Source organism: Prionailurus bengalensis, chromosome C2 (genome assembly GCF_016509475.1).
Source record: "Prionailurus bengalensis isolate Pbe53 chromosome C2, Fcat_Pben_1.1_paternal_pri, whole genome shotgun sequence".
Taxonomy (NCBI): domain Eukaryota; kingdom Metazoa; phylum Chordata; class Mammalia; order Carnivora; family Felidae; genus Prionailurus; species Prionailurus bengalensis.
This window is the reverse complement of record NC_057350.1, coordinates 2,065,208-2,081,930: the sequence shown is the minus strand read 5'-3', so window position 1 is coordinate 2,081,930 and position 16,723 is coordinate 2,065,208. Positions and strand designations below refer to the sequence as shown.

At 56.4% G+C, this 16,723-nt stretch overlaps 1 protein-coding gene across 1 annotated transcript; it reads left to right on the top strand.

Moving 5' to 3' along the window:
• The first annotated feature begins 8,654 nt into the window (after window positions 1–8,654).
• LRRC3 (leucine rich repeat containing 3) lies at window positions 8,655–14,397 on the top strand. Its single transcript, XM_043593453.1, has 2 exons — window positions 8,655–8,814; window positions 9,445–14,397. Exon 2 carries the CDS (start codon window positions 9,603–9,605, stop codon window positions 10,374–10,376), a length of 774 nt encoding a protein of 257 aa, XP_043449388.1. The 5' UTR covers window positions 8,655–8,814; window positions 9,445–9,602; the 3' UTR covers window positions 10,377–14,397.
• Window positions 14,398–16,723: the final 2,326 nt, after the last annotated feature.

Below are 16,723 nucleotides of genomic sequence, written 5' to 3'. Positions count from 1 at the left end.
AGGGGGTGTCTTGACCCACGGCTGCGTCCGCCTGCTGCTGAGCAGGGGGATTCCTGCTACCGACCCGGGAGGATGGGGGGAGAAAGCGCGACTCTGCTCGGGGTGCGTCGCGGATGCCAATCTCAGTGCTCTCCACTTGGTCCTTGTGGGACAGGGGAGAAGGATATTGCCGGCCTCACTGACCCACGGACCCCGAACTAGCGGGATCCGCGAGCTTTTCAGTCTCTCGAAGGAAGAGGCCGTCCGCCAGCACGTTGTGAGAACGCCCCTAAACAGAGAGGGTGAGAAACCTCGGGCCAAAGCGCCCAGGGTCTTGTTCCTCCGCGTGTCCTCCAGCAGGGACGTCGGCGCACTGCTCGGAAGGATCAGGACGCTAAGAAGACTAAGCAGGAGCTGCAGAGTACGGCAGACTTGTGGGCAGCCGCTTGAAGGGGGCCAGGGGCAGACCGCCAAGAGACGGAGGCTAAAGAGCAAGAAATAATAGGATGATGCCTTATCAAACCACCTTAATTAATTTTTTTCATTCACAGCAAAACAGATCAACCGGGAGACACTCGGGTCGGAGAAAAGGGAGCATGGTCAGTCTGATGGCGCATAAAGTGTGCAAGAGACACCTTCAAGTTGAGAGGCCAGGCCACGCTGTGACGGTGGTAGAGACGGGCCGGGAGGGCTTCTTCCGCGGGGGGTGGGGTAGCTCAGGAAAGGATTCTGAGCAGAACGTATCTACTGCGTTTTCTGGGAGGCATGGAGCAGCTTGGAAATAAAGGACTCGGACTGTTAAAAAAAAAAGAATAACCCGACTCATTTCTGTTGTTTTCTGTGTATTTGTCTGTATCACCTGAGACAGAGAGACTCAGAAGAGCTGGCAGAGTGGAGAAGTCGTCTGGGCAAACGCTCTCAGAGAGAATGGTTAGGGAGACAGCGCTAAGCCGACCGCCAACCCCGGTCCGGGCCTTCTCGAAGGAGCACACGCGGGTCCTGGGTTAGAGAAAGGCACCCATCTACGGAGAAGGCATCGCTGTCAGGAGCCGTGACCCACCCAACACCCTCGCTTTTTCAATATGTAAGGCAAACTTGATAGAAATTCAGGGGAAATTGGCAAATTCACAGTAATATTTGAGATACTTCCTCAGGAATCAAGAAATCAAAGAGGAAGAGGAAAATAGGGCAGAATGTGAAGAACACAATGAAGACCGAAGTCACTCTGTGTGGTGTGTGTGTGCACATATATACATTCATACATGTTATGTATTTATATATGTAATGTATATATTAAGCATATATACATTATGTACAACTTATACGTAAGTTTGTCGACACATAAATTATATAAATGATGTGCAACGTATTTATATACATAATAAGAAATATATATTTATGTCTGTATAATAACTTAAGTGTAACATGCATACAGGGGCGCCTGGGTGGTTTAGTCGGTTGAGCGTCCGACTTCAGCTCAGGTCGTGATCCTACAGTTTGTGGGTTCGAGCCCCGTGTCGGGCTCTGGGCCGACAGCTCGGAGCCCGGAGCTTGCTTTGGATTCTGTGTCTCCCTGTCTCTCTGCCTCTCCCCTGCTCGTGCTCTGTGTCTCTCTGTCTCAAAAATAAATAAATCATTAAAAACAATTTTTAGCATGCATACACACGTGACACATCCATAAGCATACACTGCTTATATATGTGTGTGTATATGGCTCTGTACCCCCCACCCCAATAGCAGCAGCAAGAGGCCCAGAGGAGACGCACGGTTCTCAGACACACACAGGACATTCACAAAAACCAGGCGTGCTCTATATACACCACCGAGCAGATCTCAGCAACTTTGCCAAGGCGGCTCTGGGACGGGGCCACACGCTCCACACTCTTAGAACAGTCACATTAGAACAAAAACGTACAGCAGAAGGGACAGAAAGTACGTCCAGCGGTTCCAGGAGCCTGTGCTTGGGATGTTGAGTGACCGGTCCCCTGACCAGCTCGGAGGGCAAGGAGGTGGCGTCCAGGGCAGGGCACCGCTGGATGATGTGTCCCTCTGGTCTCCGTTCTCCCTGGGGGGCTTCTGTCCTCACTCTGAAGCTGCCTGTTTCCTGGGTGGGAGCACTGGTGGGGAATGGCCGTGCCTCTTGGGAGAGCAGGCGCTGTCCCTGCGACTCTGCACAGCGCTCGGTCTCTGGGCCACTCCCACCTGCTCGGGGAGGGGCCGGTGAGGACCCGGAGCTGGGCATTGGCCAGGGAACCCAAGGGGGCCACCACGCCCCGCGAGGACGTGCCCTTCCACACCCTCCTCCCCGCCTGAGACCCGCACCGTTAGTCGTGAGCAGACCAACGCGAGACAGCAAGGATGTTCGTGTCCCGACCTGCCGGCTGTGGCTGGAGAGTCTCGTGGGGAAGGTTTCTAACCTTAGCTGCACTTGGAAGACTGAGAGTGAATTATCTAGGGTTATAACTTAAGAAACTCAAGAAACGGCTACGACATAAATGCAGGGGCCAATGAAGTCAGGGTTTACGGAGGAGGAAAAAATAAAGCAATGGTGTGATGAATACATTAAAAAATTGGTTCTTGGAAAAGACAGTCCAGACAAAGCAGACAAAATGTGGCAATCCATCCACCGGCTGGGCTCTCGAAGGGCCGCTGGCCCCCTGGCCCTGCCTGTTCGGGTCCCCCACCAGCAGCCCGCAGCCCTCTCCCTTGGTGCGGCGGCAGCCCCTCCTGTGAGCCAGCTGGGGTTCTGTCTGGGCGTCCCCTGGCTGGGCCAGGGCAGGAGCTGGGGCCTCCTGGGGCGGCCTGGAGGCTGGGGCGGAGAGGGCTGAGCCCGGGCCAGCAAGGGGGTCGAGACAGCAGAGCGGCACTCCAGCCTCACCGAGATGTTTCACTCCTTGGCCTGGTTTCGTCCTGGCTCCCGCGGCTGCCAGGAGCTCGGCTCTTCCGTGCTGGTCCCCAGAGAGATGCTCTCAGACTTGCCCAGCAAAACCACCTTCCTGATGGGGAAGCAATTAGCCGGCTGGTGCAGCTGCCTGGCATCCCTGGGGACAGGAAGCCTGGACTCTGGGTGGATAAATGGGTGAGCTAATCAGCCCTGAGCCCAATTACAGTCGGAAGGGCAGCTACAGAGGGCGGTCCGCGTGGCCAGGAAAGCATTAGAAGGTTTCTGGTGTTTTGAGAGCACGGGCTGGTGGTCTGGAGTGGACGGAGAGCCAGACTCTCTCAGGGCTCTGTGTCCCGGGTCTGGCCGGCAGCCAGAGCCTCCTGTGAGGGCAGCCTGCGGCCAGGAAGACCGCTCACCACACAGCCTTACACGAGCACCTTGAATCCATCCATCCGTCTGTCCACTGATGCAGAACCACTGACACCTGTGACCATCCCTGAAGCGCAAACCTGGGTGGCACGTTACTATTTTCTGTTATCGAGGCAGAATACGCTTCGTCATCTGGGCAAATCTTAACTATGAGCGGCCCGATGTGTTTTTACTTATGGTAACAACCAGCACTGAGCTCCAGATCCAGATCATGCAGCCCAGGAGCAACCCCCCCCCCCCCGCCCCGCCCCATCCCTACTAGAACGTTCCCTAAGCAGAACCACACAGCGTGAGTTCACAGTGTCTGGACTCTCCCACTCTGCTTAATGTCTGTGGATCCCCCTGCATCGGCACCGTACTTTTTGGTAGTAACCCCGTTTAATTTGCTTAATTTAAACATTAAGATATTCCTTAACTTGGGGCTCCCTTCCAGCCTCTCTTTGATTTGCCATACGCTAACATGCTGGCAGCTTCAAGCCTCTTTAATCTTTAAAGATTTTAATCTCTTTAAAAGAGAGCTGGCTGCTCACAGCAGAAATAATCCCGTGTTGTGGGGTTCCTACACATGAGGACGTATATGCCGTGTCAGCAACGCAGCACCCACTGCACGTGACGTGGCCAAACGTGGCCCGAGGGACCACCGTGGTAAGCAGCGACAGCTGGACGTGACACCCGGAGCAGCCACTGAAGTAACGTGGCAGAGAGTTACAGCTGGGGTCAACTCAGGACGGAAGACGCAATCATAACACTCACTGCCAACAGAGGCAGGGGGAGAGGAGAAGGGAGCAGAGCAGAGGAAAACAGGCTAGAGCCCGAGCGCCGAGTGTGGGTTCTCACAGCCAGGACACCACCGCCGGGAAACGCTGTGGCCTGATTCTGTTCTGCCCTCCCCCACATCCCTGTCCGACCCAGGACCCGCATGGCAGTTAGCTCTTCTCACTCTGTGGTCTGCTCCGGTCTGTGACAGTGACCCAGTCTTTTCCTCCTGTCTTTTACGAAGTTCACAGACCAGTCACCTTGTAACATGTCTTTCAGTTTGGGTGTGTCTGAAGTGTTCTCACCAGTGCAGTGAGATTATGCATTTTTGGCAAGAACGTCACAGAAGCGATGTTGTGTGTTTCTGGGTCCATCACATCAAGGGCTGAGTGACGCCGGCTTGTCTTATTACCGATGATGTTAACCTTGGTCACATAGGTAGGGTGGCTTCTGCCAGGCTTCTCTACCGTAAAACCATTATTTTTCCCTTTGTAGTTAACAAATGTAGTGAGAAAGACACTTTGGTGCTATAGAAACCCCAAAGGAAGCGGGACGATGGAAGCAGACCCCTGTGCTGACCTAATTGCAAGAGGCCATGGTGACTATGCTGGTGTCAGACAAAACCGAAGTCAAGGCAAAAAATCTCGGGGTAAAGAGGGTTATTTCATAATGATAAAGGGTCAATTAATAATAAATACATATTAATCTGAATATAGGACTTCAAATGCAAGAAGCAAAAACTGGTAGAACTGAAGGAAAGCAGACAAATCTACAGTCACAGAGACATCAACACCCCTCTCTCAGTAATTAATAAAACAAATAGAAAATCAGCAATAATGTAAAATACTAGATTCACACTATCAGCAGACTTGACCTCATCGACACTTCTAGAACATTCCGCTGAGCAACCATAGAACACATTTAAGTACACATATAACGATTATTAACACAGCCCACTTTTTGGGCCATAAATGAACCCCAACAAATTTAAAAGGACCCAAAGGATACAGAGTGTGCTCTCTGATGATGGATTTAAATGAATAATCAAAACCAGAAAGATCTTCAGAAAATCCCCAAATATCTGGAAACAAAATAAAACACTTCTAAGTCCATGAGTCAAAAAACGAATCAAAAGGTAAATTAGAAAGTGTTTCAAACTTAGTGAATTTCATTACAAAATCCTGAGATGTAGCTAAAGCAGGACTTGGAGGAAAATTTATAGCACTAAAATGCCTGTACTAGAGAAGAAGAAAAGTCTCAAACCAGTGAGCTCAACTTTCACTGTAAGAAACAAACAAAAAAAAAATTGAAGAGAAAATTAAACCCGATGTAAGCAAAAGATCAGAATGGATGTCAATTGGGAAAGAAAACAGAAAAAAAAAAAGAAATCAATGCAACTAAAAATGGGTTCTTTGAAAATGTCAATAAAATTGATAAACTTCTATCCTGACTGACTGATGAGTAAAAGAAAAGAAAGCTGATGCAAACTACCCGTATCAGGAATGGATTGACATCACTTCATACTCTGTATTGAAAAGATAACTAGGGAGCATTATGAGTAGCTTTATGCTGATCAATTAATTCAGATGAAACAGACAATTCCTCAAGAGAGATGAAGTACCAACATTCGGTCAAGGAAAAAAAAAATAACCTCAGCAGCTCTATCTCTATTAAATAATTCAACAGCATACAAAAATGGTGATACATCATAGCCAAGTGGGATTTATTCCAAGGGCATAAGGTTAACTTAACACTTAACACTTGAAAATCTGTTAATATAATCTTCCATATAAACATACCAATCTTAAAAAAAGGTTCTCAATGGGTGAAGAAAAGACATTTATTTGACAACATCCAAAACGCTTCTTGATAAAAACGCTCAGCAAACTAGAAATAGAAGGTATCAACCTTAAAAATAGCCAGTTATTTTACTGGCAAAATGAGTTTATTCAGGAAGCGCAGAGGAATTGCAATTTGGAACACGGCAAACTACAGTGAGCCACATGCAAGTCCGAAGAGACAAAGGAAAGGACAGCTTTTATTAGGTTGTAGGAGGAACTTGGAGAGGGTTGTGTTGAACAGGAGTTTATTGGAGAAGAACAAGAGTTCGAGGTTGTGACATTTCCTGATTGGCAGGAAGTGGTGGTAGGTGTGTTGTTGCTGGGGCAGGGAGGGATCTTCCTTCCTTTTCTTAAAAGGACATTAAATTCCTATCGGAAAAATGTCCTCCCTCACAAGATAATTATCTTCCTTCTTCCTGCTGGTGATGCAGGCTTCAAGGAGCGATACATGTGTGAAAGTACCCCTTCGGTACATCCTGACTCCATTTTCAAGAGGTTTCCTCTATTTTCACAAAGGAAACTTCCTCTAATTGATATGAACAGCTTCAAAAGATCTACCACCAACGTTATTCCTAACAGACTGACTGCTTTCCCCCTAAGATCAGGATGGACAAGGATATCTGCTCTCAGTCCTCCTATTCAGTACTGAACTAGAGGCTCTAGCCAAAGCAATTAGGCACAGATTGAAGTAAAAGGCACGCAGACTGGAAAGAAAGAATACTCTTTTTATTTATAGATAACATGATTGTATATGTAGAAAATCCTAAGATATGTATGAAAAAGTTAATGGAAGTAATAAGTGATTTTAGCAAAGTTAAGTTTGGTATACAAAAATCACTTTTATTTCTGTATACTATCATTTAACAAACAGAAATTAGAATAAAGATACCATTTACAATAACATAAAACTATCAGAAATAAGTATGACAAGAGATGTGCAAGATACGTAAACCAAAAACTACAAAACACAACTGAAAGAAACAAAAGCAGTTCTAAATAAATGAGAAGATATACCATGTTCATGGACTGAAAGACTCAATATTGTCAAGATATTAATTCTCTCAAACTGATCTATGGATTCAGTGGAATCCCAAACAAAACACAATAGGTTTTTTTGGTGGAAGTTGGTAAGTTGGTTCTAAAATTCATGAGGGAGTGCGAAAGATCTAGATGACCAAAAGAATATGAAGGAACAAAGCTGGGAGATTTACACTACCTGATTCAAGAATCATTATAAAGGGGCGCCTGGGTGGCTCAGTTGGTTAAGTGTCCAACTTTATGTGTTTGAGCCCAGCATTGGGCTCTGTGCTGACAGCTTGGAGCCTGGAGCCTGCTTTGGATTATGCGTCTAACCTGTCTCTCTGCCCCTCCCCTGCTTGTGCCCTGTCTCTATCTCTCTCAAAAATAAACATTAAAAAAAAGAACTGTTATAAAGCCACAGCAATAAAGACAGCTTGGACAATTGGCATAAAAATAGGCAAACAGACCAATGGAACGCAGAGAGCACGGAGGGAGACTCACACACATCTAGGACCACTGATATTCAACAGAGGGTCACAGGCACCTCAGCTGAGAAGGGACGGTTACTTCAACAAACAGCCCTGGAAACTGAATATCCACACGCAGAAAAAAACAGACTTGAATTATATATCTCACGCCATGTACCCAAACTAACTCAAGATGGATAAGAGACATACGTGGGCATATACAGCATGGCACATTCATATTACGTGCTCCTACAAAGGAATAACCATCGACTGCTGCAGTACCAGGAGTGCAGAGAGAAATGAGCTAGACTCCGCCTATACAAGTTCCAGCAAGCGCGAGCTCATGGACTGGGCTCAGCAGGTACTTGCCTGGGGAGGGGGCTGGAGGGAAAGGGGAAACTCTGGGCTATTTATTGCATTATTCGCGGTGATGGCTTCACGCGTGCATGCAGGTGTCAAACACAGAGAATGCAAATACGTGTGTCATTACACCACAATAAAGATGCTTTTGAAACCCTGGAGAGGGCTCTGATCCAGCTTAAACGCTAGACCCCACCCCCACATTCCCTCGCCAGGACCTGAGAGGGTGGGGGCTGGGGCAGGACCCAGCCGGGCGGAGACCCAACGTCACTAACCAGCCTCGGGGGCCTGCGGGAAAAAGCACCGCTTTTTCGGTCTCCGCCCGACACCCACCGCCCCCAGCCTCAGAGCCGGGCGGCAGGGCAGGGACTGGGTCTGCGGCCCTACCGCCCGCCCTCAGCCCCGCCCACAGCCTCCGAGACCCCGCCCCACCTCCGGTCTAACGGCACCACCTCCCCCCAACAGACCCCCAGACTCCGCCCAGGCCCCGCCCCTGTCCCACAGGCCCTTCTTTGCCCTGGCCCCACCCCTCTGCGGACTCCGTCCGAGCCCTGCTCCGCCCCTCCTCCGCCTCAATCCCCGCCTCATCCCAGATTCTGCCTTAAGGCCCGCCCCAGACCCCGCCCCAGACCCCACCCCACGATGCAGTACAGCCCCGCCCCCAACCCGCCCCATCCAAGACTCCGCCCAGGCCCCGCCCCATTGTGCCTCACAGCCCCGCCCCCTCGCCGCACCCAGGCCCCGCCCCGCCTCTCCTTACAGACACGCTTCCAGCCCCGCCCTACCCCTGGCTCCACGCCTTCCTGCCCTTGCAGCTCCGCCCCCACCGCAGGCCTCGTCCACAGGCCCCACCCCGTCTCGCCCTTGAAGCCCCGCCCACAGGCCCTGCCCCTCGTCCTCAGGCCCCGCCCCCGCCCCAGGCCCCGCCTCGCGGAGCCGCAGGCAGAGCCGCGCGCGTCCCGAGCGGCCGCAGAGGTGGGCGCAGGCCCGGGGTCGCCTCCGCACCGGGGTGTGGCTCGGGTCGGGCTCGAGCGGCCGGGAGCGTCGCGCAGAACGGTGTCCGGAGGCGGCCGCGCAGGTAAAGCCCCCGCCCCGGGGGTCGCGGGGGTCGCGGGGGTCGCGGGGTCCGGGCCCCGCCCGCCAGGCCCGGCGCGCGGCGCCGCCACTCCACGCCCCAGCGCGGCCGCGCGCCCAGGGCTTGGCTTTTCTGTTCTCGGTTTCCTTCTTTCTCTAACACAACTGAAATAAAAAGGCGCCGCCCCCGCTGCCGCGTGCTCCGTCCTGTCGGGGCTGACAAAGAGGACCTTTAGCTCTTACTACACTTCCCCGAGGGCTGTCGGAGGGAGCGCCGCCAGTCGGTGGCTCATCCGGCCGCCCTGCATTACGGTTTCTTAAGAGAACCCTGCAGCCCGGTCCTCTCGGTTTCCAGCCTTGAGCAGCTGGGGGCCGGTGGACCCTCGCCGGGCCGGGCAAGCCCCTGGTCCCCTAGGTGTGCAGTGGGTGTGTCCAGGGTTCCTGGACCCAGCCAGCGGTCGGCACGACCTGTCCTTGCTCTTCTGGGTGGCGTTGGGAATCCCTGGAAATAAGTTACAGAGACCCCCGCTGGTCAGATGCTTCAGTGTGCCCGTGACATGCCCCCCAAAGTCAGAGCGCTCCGGGGTTCCCTGCTGGAGCACGGTCACTGATGCTGCTTGCTGCTCTCTTTTAGAACTGACAGAACCCCGCTTTTCCTGGCACGCGAGGAACGAGAGTTCATGTGTGTGTCCGATGGTCGCTTGCGCAGCGGCGGCCGGGGGAGTGGGGAAAAACGCAGCTCTGCGGCACTGAGTGAGCGGACGCTGTCGTGTGTCCCCGGGCGTGCTCAGCATGGGCCCCGTGGGCAAGCAGAGCCCCTCAGCCCCACCGGGCCCCACTGGAGGGTCTTGCCTCCTCCTCCTCTTCTGCCTGCGCTTGGGCGCTTCCTGCCCACAGGGCTGCCAGTGCCCTGACCACGCCGGGGCCGTGGCCGTCCACTGCAGCGCGAGGGGCCTGCAGGAGATCCCCAAGGACATCCCTGCCGACGCCGTGCTCCTGAAGCTTGATGCCAACAAGATCGCCCACATCCCCAACGGGGCCTTCCAGCACCTGAACCAGCTGAGAGAGCTGGACTTGTCCCAGAACACCATCGAGACCATCGGCCCCGCTGCCTTCTCGGGCCTGGCCGGGGGCCTGCGGCTGCTGGACCTGTCTCATAACCGCATCCGCAGGATTCCCAAGGATGCCCTGGGCAAGCTCAGCGCCAAGATCCGCCTGTCCCACAATCCCCTGCACTGCGAGTGTGCGCTGCAGGAGGCGCTGTGGGAGCTGAAGCTGGACCCCGAGTCGGTGGACGAGATCGCCTGCCACACGGCCGTGCGGGACGAGTACGTGGGCAAGCCGCTCATCCAGGCGCTCGACTCCGGCGTCAGCTTCTGCAGCACCCACCACAAGACCACCGACGTGGCCATGCTGGTCACCATGTTCGGCTGGTTCGCCATGGTGATCACCTACGTCGTGTACTACGTGCGCCAGAACCAGGAGGACGCCAGGAAGCACCTGGAGTACCTGAAGTCCCTGCCCAGCGCCCCCGCGTCCAAGGACCCCGTCGGCCCCGCGCCCTAGTGCCCGCCGGCCGGAGCAGCGCGCTGCCCGCCTGTCCCCCAGCACTTTTGTAGAGGATGGTGACTGACTCCTGCTTGCAAGACCCCTGAGCGGCGGGTCCCCACAGCCCTTCTGTGCAGCACCCCACCCTTCCAGAACCCTCTCTCGTGTTGTGTTTTAGTCACCACGCCGCCTTTCAAGTCCAACATGTTACCGTCGGGCCCGCTTGACGGGCCAGGAAACCAAAGCTTGGAGAAACGGCATCGCCCGCCACGACACAGTTGGGAAACGACCCAGTCGGCACTTAACACCGGGCCGCCTGTCGTGACGTTCCATGTCCCTTGCACTCAGCTGGCCGCTTCCCCGTGGCGTCCGTAGGGTGTGAACAGCGTTCAGAGAAGAATGGGCTCGCGCCCAGGAGCGTGAGGTCAGCCCGCAGAGGGTGGGGTGCGGACTGGTCTGTTGGAGGCAGAGTCCTACACCGCAGAACTGGGTTGCCTTGCCCCCGAGTAGCGGTTCCTGAGCACACCTGACCGCAGAACTCTTTCCAGAGCAAAGTAGTAGAGACCAGGTTTTTCTCGAGAGGTAAGTGAAAAAGCGTAGTTCAAACTAACCTTTGAACAGCTTTGTTTATTCTCAGAATGTTTGTTAAGAGTAACGTTTGTACTGAAATTTCACTCCGGGGAGAGGGGGAAAAATCGTAAAAATCAAAACCCGAGAAAACCATGGACAGAAGCCCGAAAAAGGTCCAGAGTGGATCGTCAAGGAGGGCAGTGTCCGCAGCCAGACCGGTGTGTCCCTGCCCTCGGTCCCGCCACTGTCCGAGCCTGGTTTGGGGGAAGGCCCGTCATCCTGGGTCGATACTGTGCCTTGCTTTTCTACTCACCGATGCCTAAAGCAGGTCCTTCTCCAGGACAGGAGGACTGAGATTTGGTGTCTCAAGGCCAGTCAACGGGATGCTACCTTTCTCCAGCAACAGGAAGTCTGTCCCTTCCTCTCTCTGTCTCTCTGCCTCTCTCTCCACCTTTGCCACCAGGAATCTCAAGCTAATTCCTGTACAACTTTATGTTCGGGGCAGACATTACCTCCACCTGTGTAACTGTGATCTGTCTTCCCAGTTTTATTTTTTGATGTCTTTTGTATGAGTATTTATTTTTAAATTGCTTCAAATATTTGGGGGGGGAGACAAAATTGGGACACATTGCTCATGAACTTGAGGTATAAAGGGTACAAGTTTCATCGAGCAGATGCTTGGAAAGGTTTAAAATAGAGGGTGGTCTGTACTCGGAAAGCGTCACATGATCTGACATGGGACACGAACACGGGATCCTATCTGAGTGTTGATTCGGAGATTCAGATTCCCCGGCTGAGACCCAAAAGGCTCGTCCAAACGAGGTCATGATTTTTTCAGTTATGGTGCATTAAAAAGAAACAGCTGTCAGCTTCCAAATACCCTCCCGCACCCAAACCCCCCACTTCTCTGCCCCCCCGTCCAGATCAGGTGTGCAGGGATGGGGGGCAGGGCCCAGGGCCGCCTCCCGCAGCCTGACACTCCCAGGGACGAAGGTAGGTGCTGCTGCTGGCTGACCAGCCGGGCAGGGGCCCCACCCGCCCAGGGTGCATGTGGTGGGGAGAGGGGGGCCACCACCCGAGGAGCTCACCACCTGTGGGTTTGCCCGATGGAGGTGACCCGCTACAGGTGCGGGGGCGGCGTGCCGGGGTCCTGCGGGTACGCCTCCGTGCTGTGAGGGAGGCCTTGGCTTTGTGGGGGCCTGTCCCCTGCCAGGGAACTCGACATTTCCTCTTACGCCAGAATGAGCCCAGAGAGCCTGGATTCCACCCAAACGCGGCTCTTCAGGGAGAGCGCGGGGCGTGGGGGCTCCTTCCCCCCTTGCCTTGTTGAGGACCCTGGACACACCAGAGGGTCCTCTCCCTCGTACCCTGAGCCAGGGTCCGGCTGCCAGGCCTTCCTGGCCTTTCCGGGACCTCGCCCTTCAGGGGGTGTCCCAGAGCGCACGCCTCCCTCCAAGGAAGACCACCGGGTCCCTAAACTCCGGGGCCACGAAGCTCCTTCCTGCTCGTGCGCTCCCCCCCTGGTCCCCGGGAGCCCTCTGCTCTCCCGGGCTACGATCATCGTCTCCCCTCTTTCCCCTCCCCTTGAGGGACCCCTTAACGACACCCTGCCAGGGCCCACCCCCTTCCTCGCTGCCACGTGTGAGTGCATCCTGCTGGACGCCCCCAAGGGCCCCACGGCTGAGCGGCCCCAGCCCTGCACCAGTGGGCATTTACTTCCGTCTTAAATCTGCCGGGGCGGGGCAGGGTCTAGCTGGCCTCCCAGGGAGAATCCGTGGCGACAGTGTCAGGTACGCGACAAAGGGGGTGTCTTGGCTGGCCAGTCTCAGGGGTAGTGGGGTCACAGCCTTATGGAGCGTGGGTGGCCCTTGGCTCTCACTGTGATCCCCAAACAAGGGACCTTCAAAGCTCTTCATGCACATACACATATCCAGTCTGTGAAGCCCGTTTACCGTGGGAGGTAACGCGTCACAAGGTCTGGGGGTCAGGGCAGGGTGACTCCAGGGCTCCCCATGGGACAGGAGGTTGGAGCAGCCACCCTAGCTCAGGGTGGTGGCGGGGCCGCCCTTCCTTCCCATGGGGGTTGGTGGAAGGGGTCTGGCTTCTAGGGAGGCCTGAGGGCCAGAGGGGTGACGAGGGGCCGTGAGAGGCTCATGGAACCCTTCGGGGAGCCTGGTCTCCCTGCCCAGCTGCTCTGGTTGGTCTGGGGGGGGCTTCCTGCTCCCTTGGTCCCCAGCCTCACCGTGGATGTGCCTCGTGGAGCCCAGAGTCCCACCCCCAACCTGACCCTAGGAGGGGATGCCTGATAACTCGTGGCTTCCTGGTGCCCCAGCCTGCCTCCACTTTGGGCTTTGGGGTCGCTCCCTTGGGTGGCCCAGTGGTGGGGATGGGCCATCTGGACACTCGGGGGCCGTCCCTGGTGGGTGGGCTCCTGGGCAGAAGACCCCTGCGTGGAGGGCGCCCCCAGCTGGGCTCCATGGGGAGGACAGGACGTGCACCGCCAGGGTTCCTGCGCGGCTGGGACTGGGGGCTCCTCTTGTAGGAGGAGCCCTGGAACCGGGGGCCACCTCCCGCCATGGGGCCCTAAGTCCCCAGGTTGGCCTGCAGTGAGGGTGGATGATGGTTTTAAATTGGACACGCGATTGGGTAAACCCAGGTGTATTTTCCTCTTTTTTAAAAAATTTTAAAAAATGTTCTTTATTTATTTTTGAGAGAGACAGAGTGCAAGCAGGGGAGGGGCAGAGAGAGGAGGGGACGCAGAATCCAAAGCAGGCTCCCAGCACGGAGCCCGACGCGGGGCTGGAACCCACGAACCGTGAGATCAGACCTGAGCCGAAGTCGGACGCTCAGCCGACCGAGCCACCCGGGTGCCCCTCGGGTGTGCTTTTCTTAATGGAAGGTGGCTGCGGGCAGCAGGGGAGGGGAGTCAGGCGGTTGAGAGCAGGGGCTGCACAGCATAGCGCTTCTGGCTCCGCCCTGTGGCGTCTTGGATTCTGCACGCGGTCTAAGGAGTGTGCATGCAGACGCCCTTGTGCGGGGCTGCAGGGGGTCAGCTCCTCCCAGAGGGTCAGCAGAACGCTGGGGCATCAGCCAAGTCGAGGCTGGGGTGCGAGGGCGTCTGAGCAGTGGAGCTGGGTCCCGGTCACGAGCACTGGAGACGGCTCGGTGGGCGCTGTGTGCCGGCCTCAGCCCTGCCGGCTTTCCTGCACCTGCTCCCCGGGCTCCCTTGCCGCGGGTTCTCGACAGATGCATTTACAGGAGACGTTGATCCTGGACTGAGTTACCGGGGGAGAAGCCAGGGCTGCTTTGGCAGACTGTGACAGAGATGGAATGTTCTGGATTTGTGGCAGCTCCCGGCAAACTCAGGAGCCTGGCATGGTTTCTGTAGTCCTCTTTCCCGGAAGCTGGGTCCAAAGTCTCACTGCCCTCCCCGCTGCCTCTGACCGTTCAATAAACCCCTTTGTGCTTACATTGGCTGGAGTGGATTCTGTTATCTGCGTCTCTGACCCACTCGACCCAGACCTGCCCCCCGTTCCTCCTTGCTGCAGACCTTGCCAGTACTGAAGCTTCCGGACCCAGCACACCTGAGAGCCCACGGCGTGGCAGAGGGGTGCCGCGGGTGCGGGAGCCAGCTCGTACAGGCTCCAACCGGCTCACGACGGCCAATAGTTAAGTTGGGGGGCATCTTGTGAGCCAGTCGACATCATGATGGCAGCTTGAGGTTGACCACGGGGAGAGTCTGTACCCCAGGCGATTGATGGCACCACAACCAGGCTCCGCTCTCCCGCTCCAGGAGATTGTTAGCCATGTGGGAGCGAACCGCTGCTGGGGACAGGGCGGTGGGGGCAGGAGGCTGGCGGGAGGGTCACCGAGATCACCGTAACCCGCAGTAAATGCGCCTGCTGGGCACGAGTTCCTGTGATCTCAGTGTGCGCTTTCTTCCCAAGCTCAGGACCAGAGTCAGGAGGGTGCAGGGCCCTGCGGCAAGTGGGCGGGGAGGCCTGCAGCAGACCCAGGCCCCAGGTGGGACGGCCTGCTCTCCAGCCAGCCTTGGCGAACTCCCCCGGGGCCTGGCCGCTGTCGGGAATATTTCCATTTTCAGACGAGAAGCCGAGACTCTGAGGTCTGGAGGGGACAGATGCCCAACTTGGGAGGCAGCTGTGTGGGGCTGGGCTGGGCAGGAATCTGGGCCTTCTGATGCCCAGGCCTGGAAGTTCTCACTCTAGGAAGGACGGGCCCGAGGGCTGTCAGAGAGCAGAGGCAGGCCTGGGTTTCACCCCAGGTCGAAGCGCCAGGGGAGCCAGGAGGAGCAGAGCCCGTCCACGGCCTGGCCCGGCAAGGCCAGGAGTGCGGGGTCTGCCTCTGCCACCCTGGCACCGACACTGACCTGGAGGGAGCGGGCGCGGGGCTGGCTGCCAGGTCGGGCACCTAGCGCCTGCTGGGTACCTGTGCGACGGAGGTGGGGAGACCGCGTCCCAGAGCGAGAGGCCCACTGGGCTGAGCTCTCCTGACCCTCTTGGAGACGCTGGGCCTGCGAAGGGAGGGAGAAACAGCCTGGGGGTGGGGGTGGGGGGCGGTGTGGCGTGTGGCCGCAGGCAGTGGCAGGGGGCGGGGACACTCGATGACTTCCCCGAGGTCCTGTGGGCTGGTGAATGCCCCGCTGGTTGTGGACGGCAGACAGACGTCGGGGCAGACGGACATCGGACCGTCTCTGAAACCTCAGCAGCTGGCAGAGGCATCTGAGCAGTTGAGGTGTGGCAAAAACCCCGGAGCGGGAAGAGTGCATTTGTGTGGAGGTGTGGGGACTGTGTGTCCGCCCAGCTGGTGACTGTGGAAGGCATGGCTCCAGAACGGAGTCTGCAGCCCGGAGGTCACCTGTGGAAAGCCTCTTACCTCGTGAAGCCCACCCGGCCGCCAGCTCGCAGCCAGCCCGAGGAGGCCGGGGCCGATGAGGGTGCTCACTGAGAACCTGCCCCTCCCCTCCTCACCCTGTCCCTCCCCACAGGCTTCCGGAAGGGCAGGGAGATTCCTTCCAAAGGAAGGAGGCCCCTGGGACATCCCTGAACAGCGGCCACCTCAGTGCTGGACTCCCCCGAGGGCCGGCTGTCGGAGCCCACGCACAGGGTGAGCCCCCCGGGGCCCCCGCACCGCTGCCCGGCCCCCACCGTGCCCTCCATCCACACGGTGAGCTGGCCGTGGCCCCCTTGGATGGGCACACGCTCTCCTGCCCTCCAGGGCTCTCAGCACTCCTGCTGTCTCACATCTGCCAGCACCCCCTCTGCGCCCACTCCTGGGCACCACCAGGGTGGGCCTCGCTCGGCCAGAGGGCTGGGTCCTGCCGTCTCCCGGGGTTGGTGGTGCTGACATGCCCTGCGTGTGGTCAGCCGGGGCCAGGCCCCCCCGCCCCGCCCCAGCCTCCCCTGCTCTCTGGTCTCTCCAGAGCTGCCCGCTGGAGTTGCTGGAGCGAGGGCTCGGGACGGACACCAGACCTCCTGTCCTTGCCCTGGGCCGAGAATCACAGCCTGTCAGTCAGATGTCACAATAATTAGGACACCAAGCGTGAGGTTTTCCGAGCCAGTGACTTGCTTTGTTGACAGACAGGAGCCGCTCTGCTCAGGTTTTAACTATGTGGCCCCACGGGAAGGCCGGGCCGGTCCTGTCACCGCGGCGGGCCCAGGAGCACCTGCCGTTGTGACATCCATTCCATTCCAAGTGTGTTTAAGTCATCAGAATTTAAGCCCGTTTTCCACCGTTCGGATTTCCTCTGCTGTGGATGTTTGCTCGCGCTCTTTGCT

Bases quoted from the DNA above. Each gene is read 5' to 3' on its own strand.
- LRRC3 (XM_043593453.1), top strand. From the start codon at position 9,603: ATGGGCCCCGTGGGCAAGCAGAGCCCCTCAGCCCCACCGGGCCCCACT.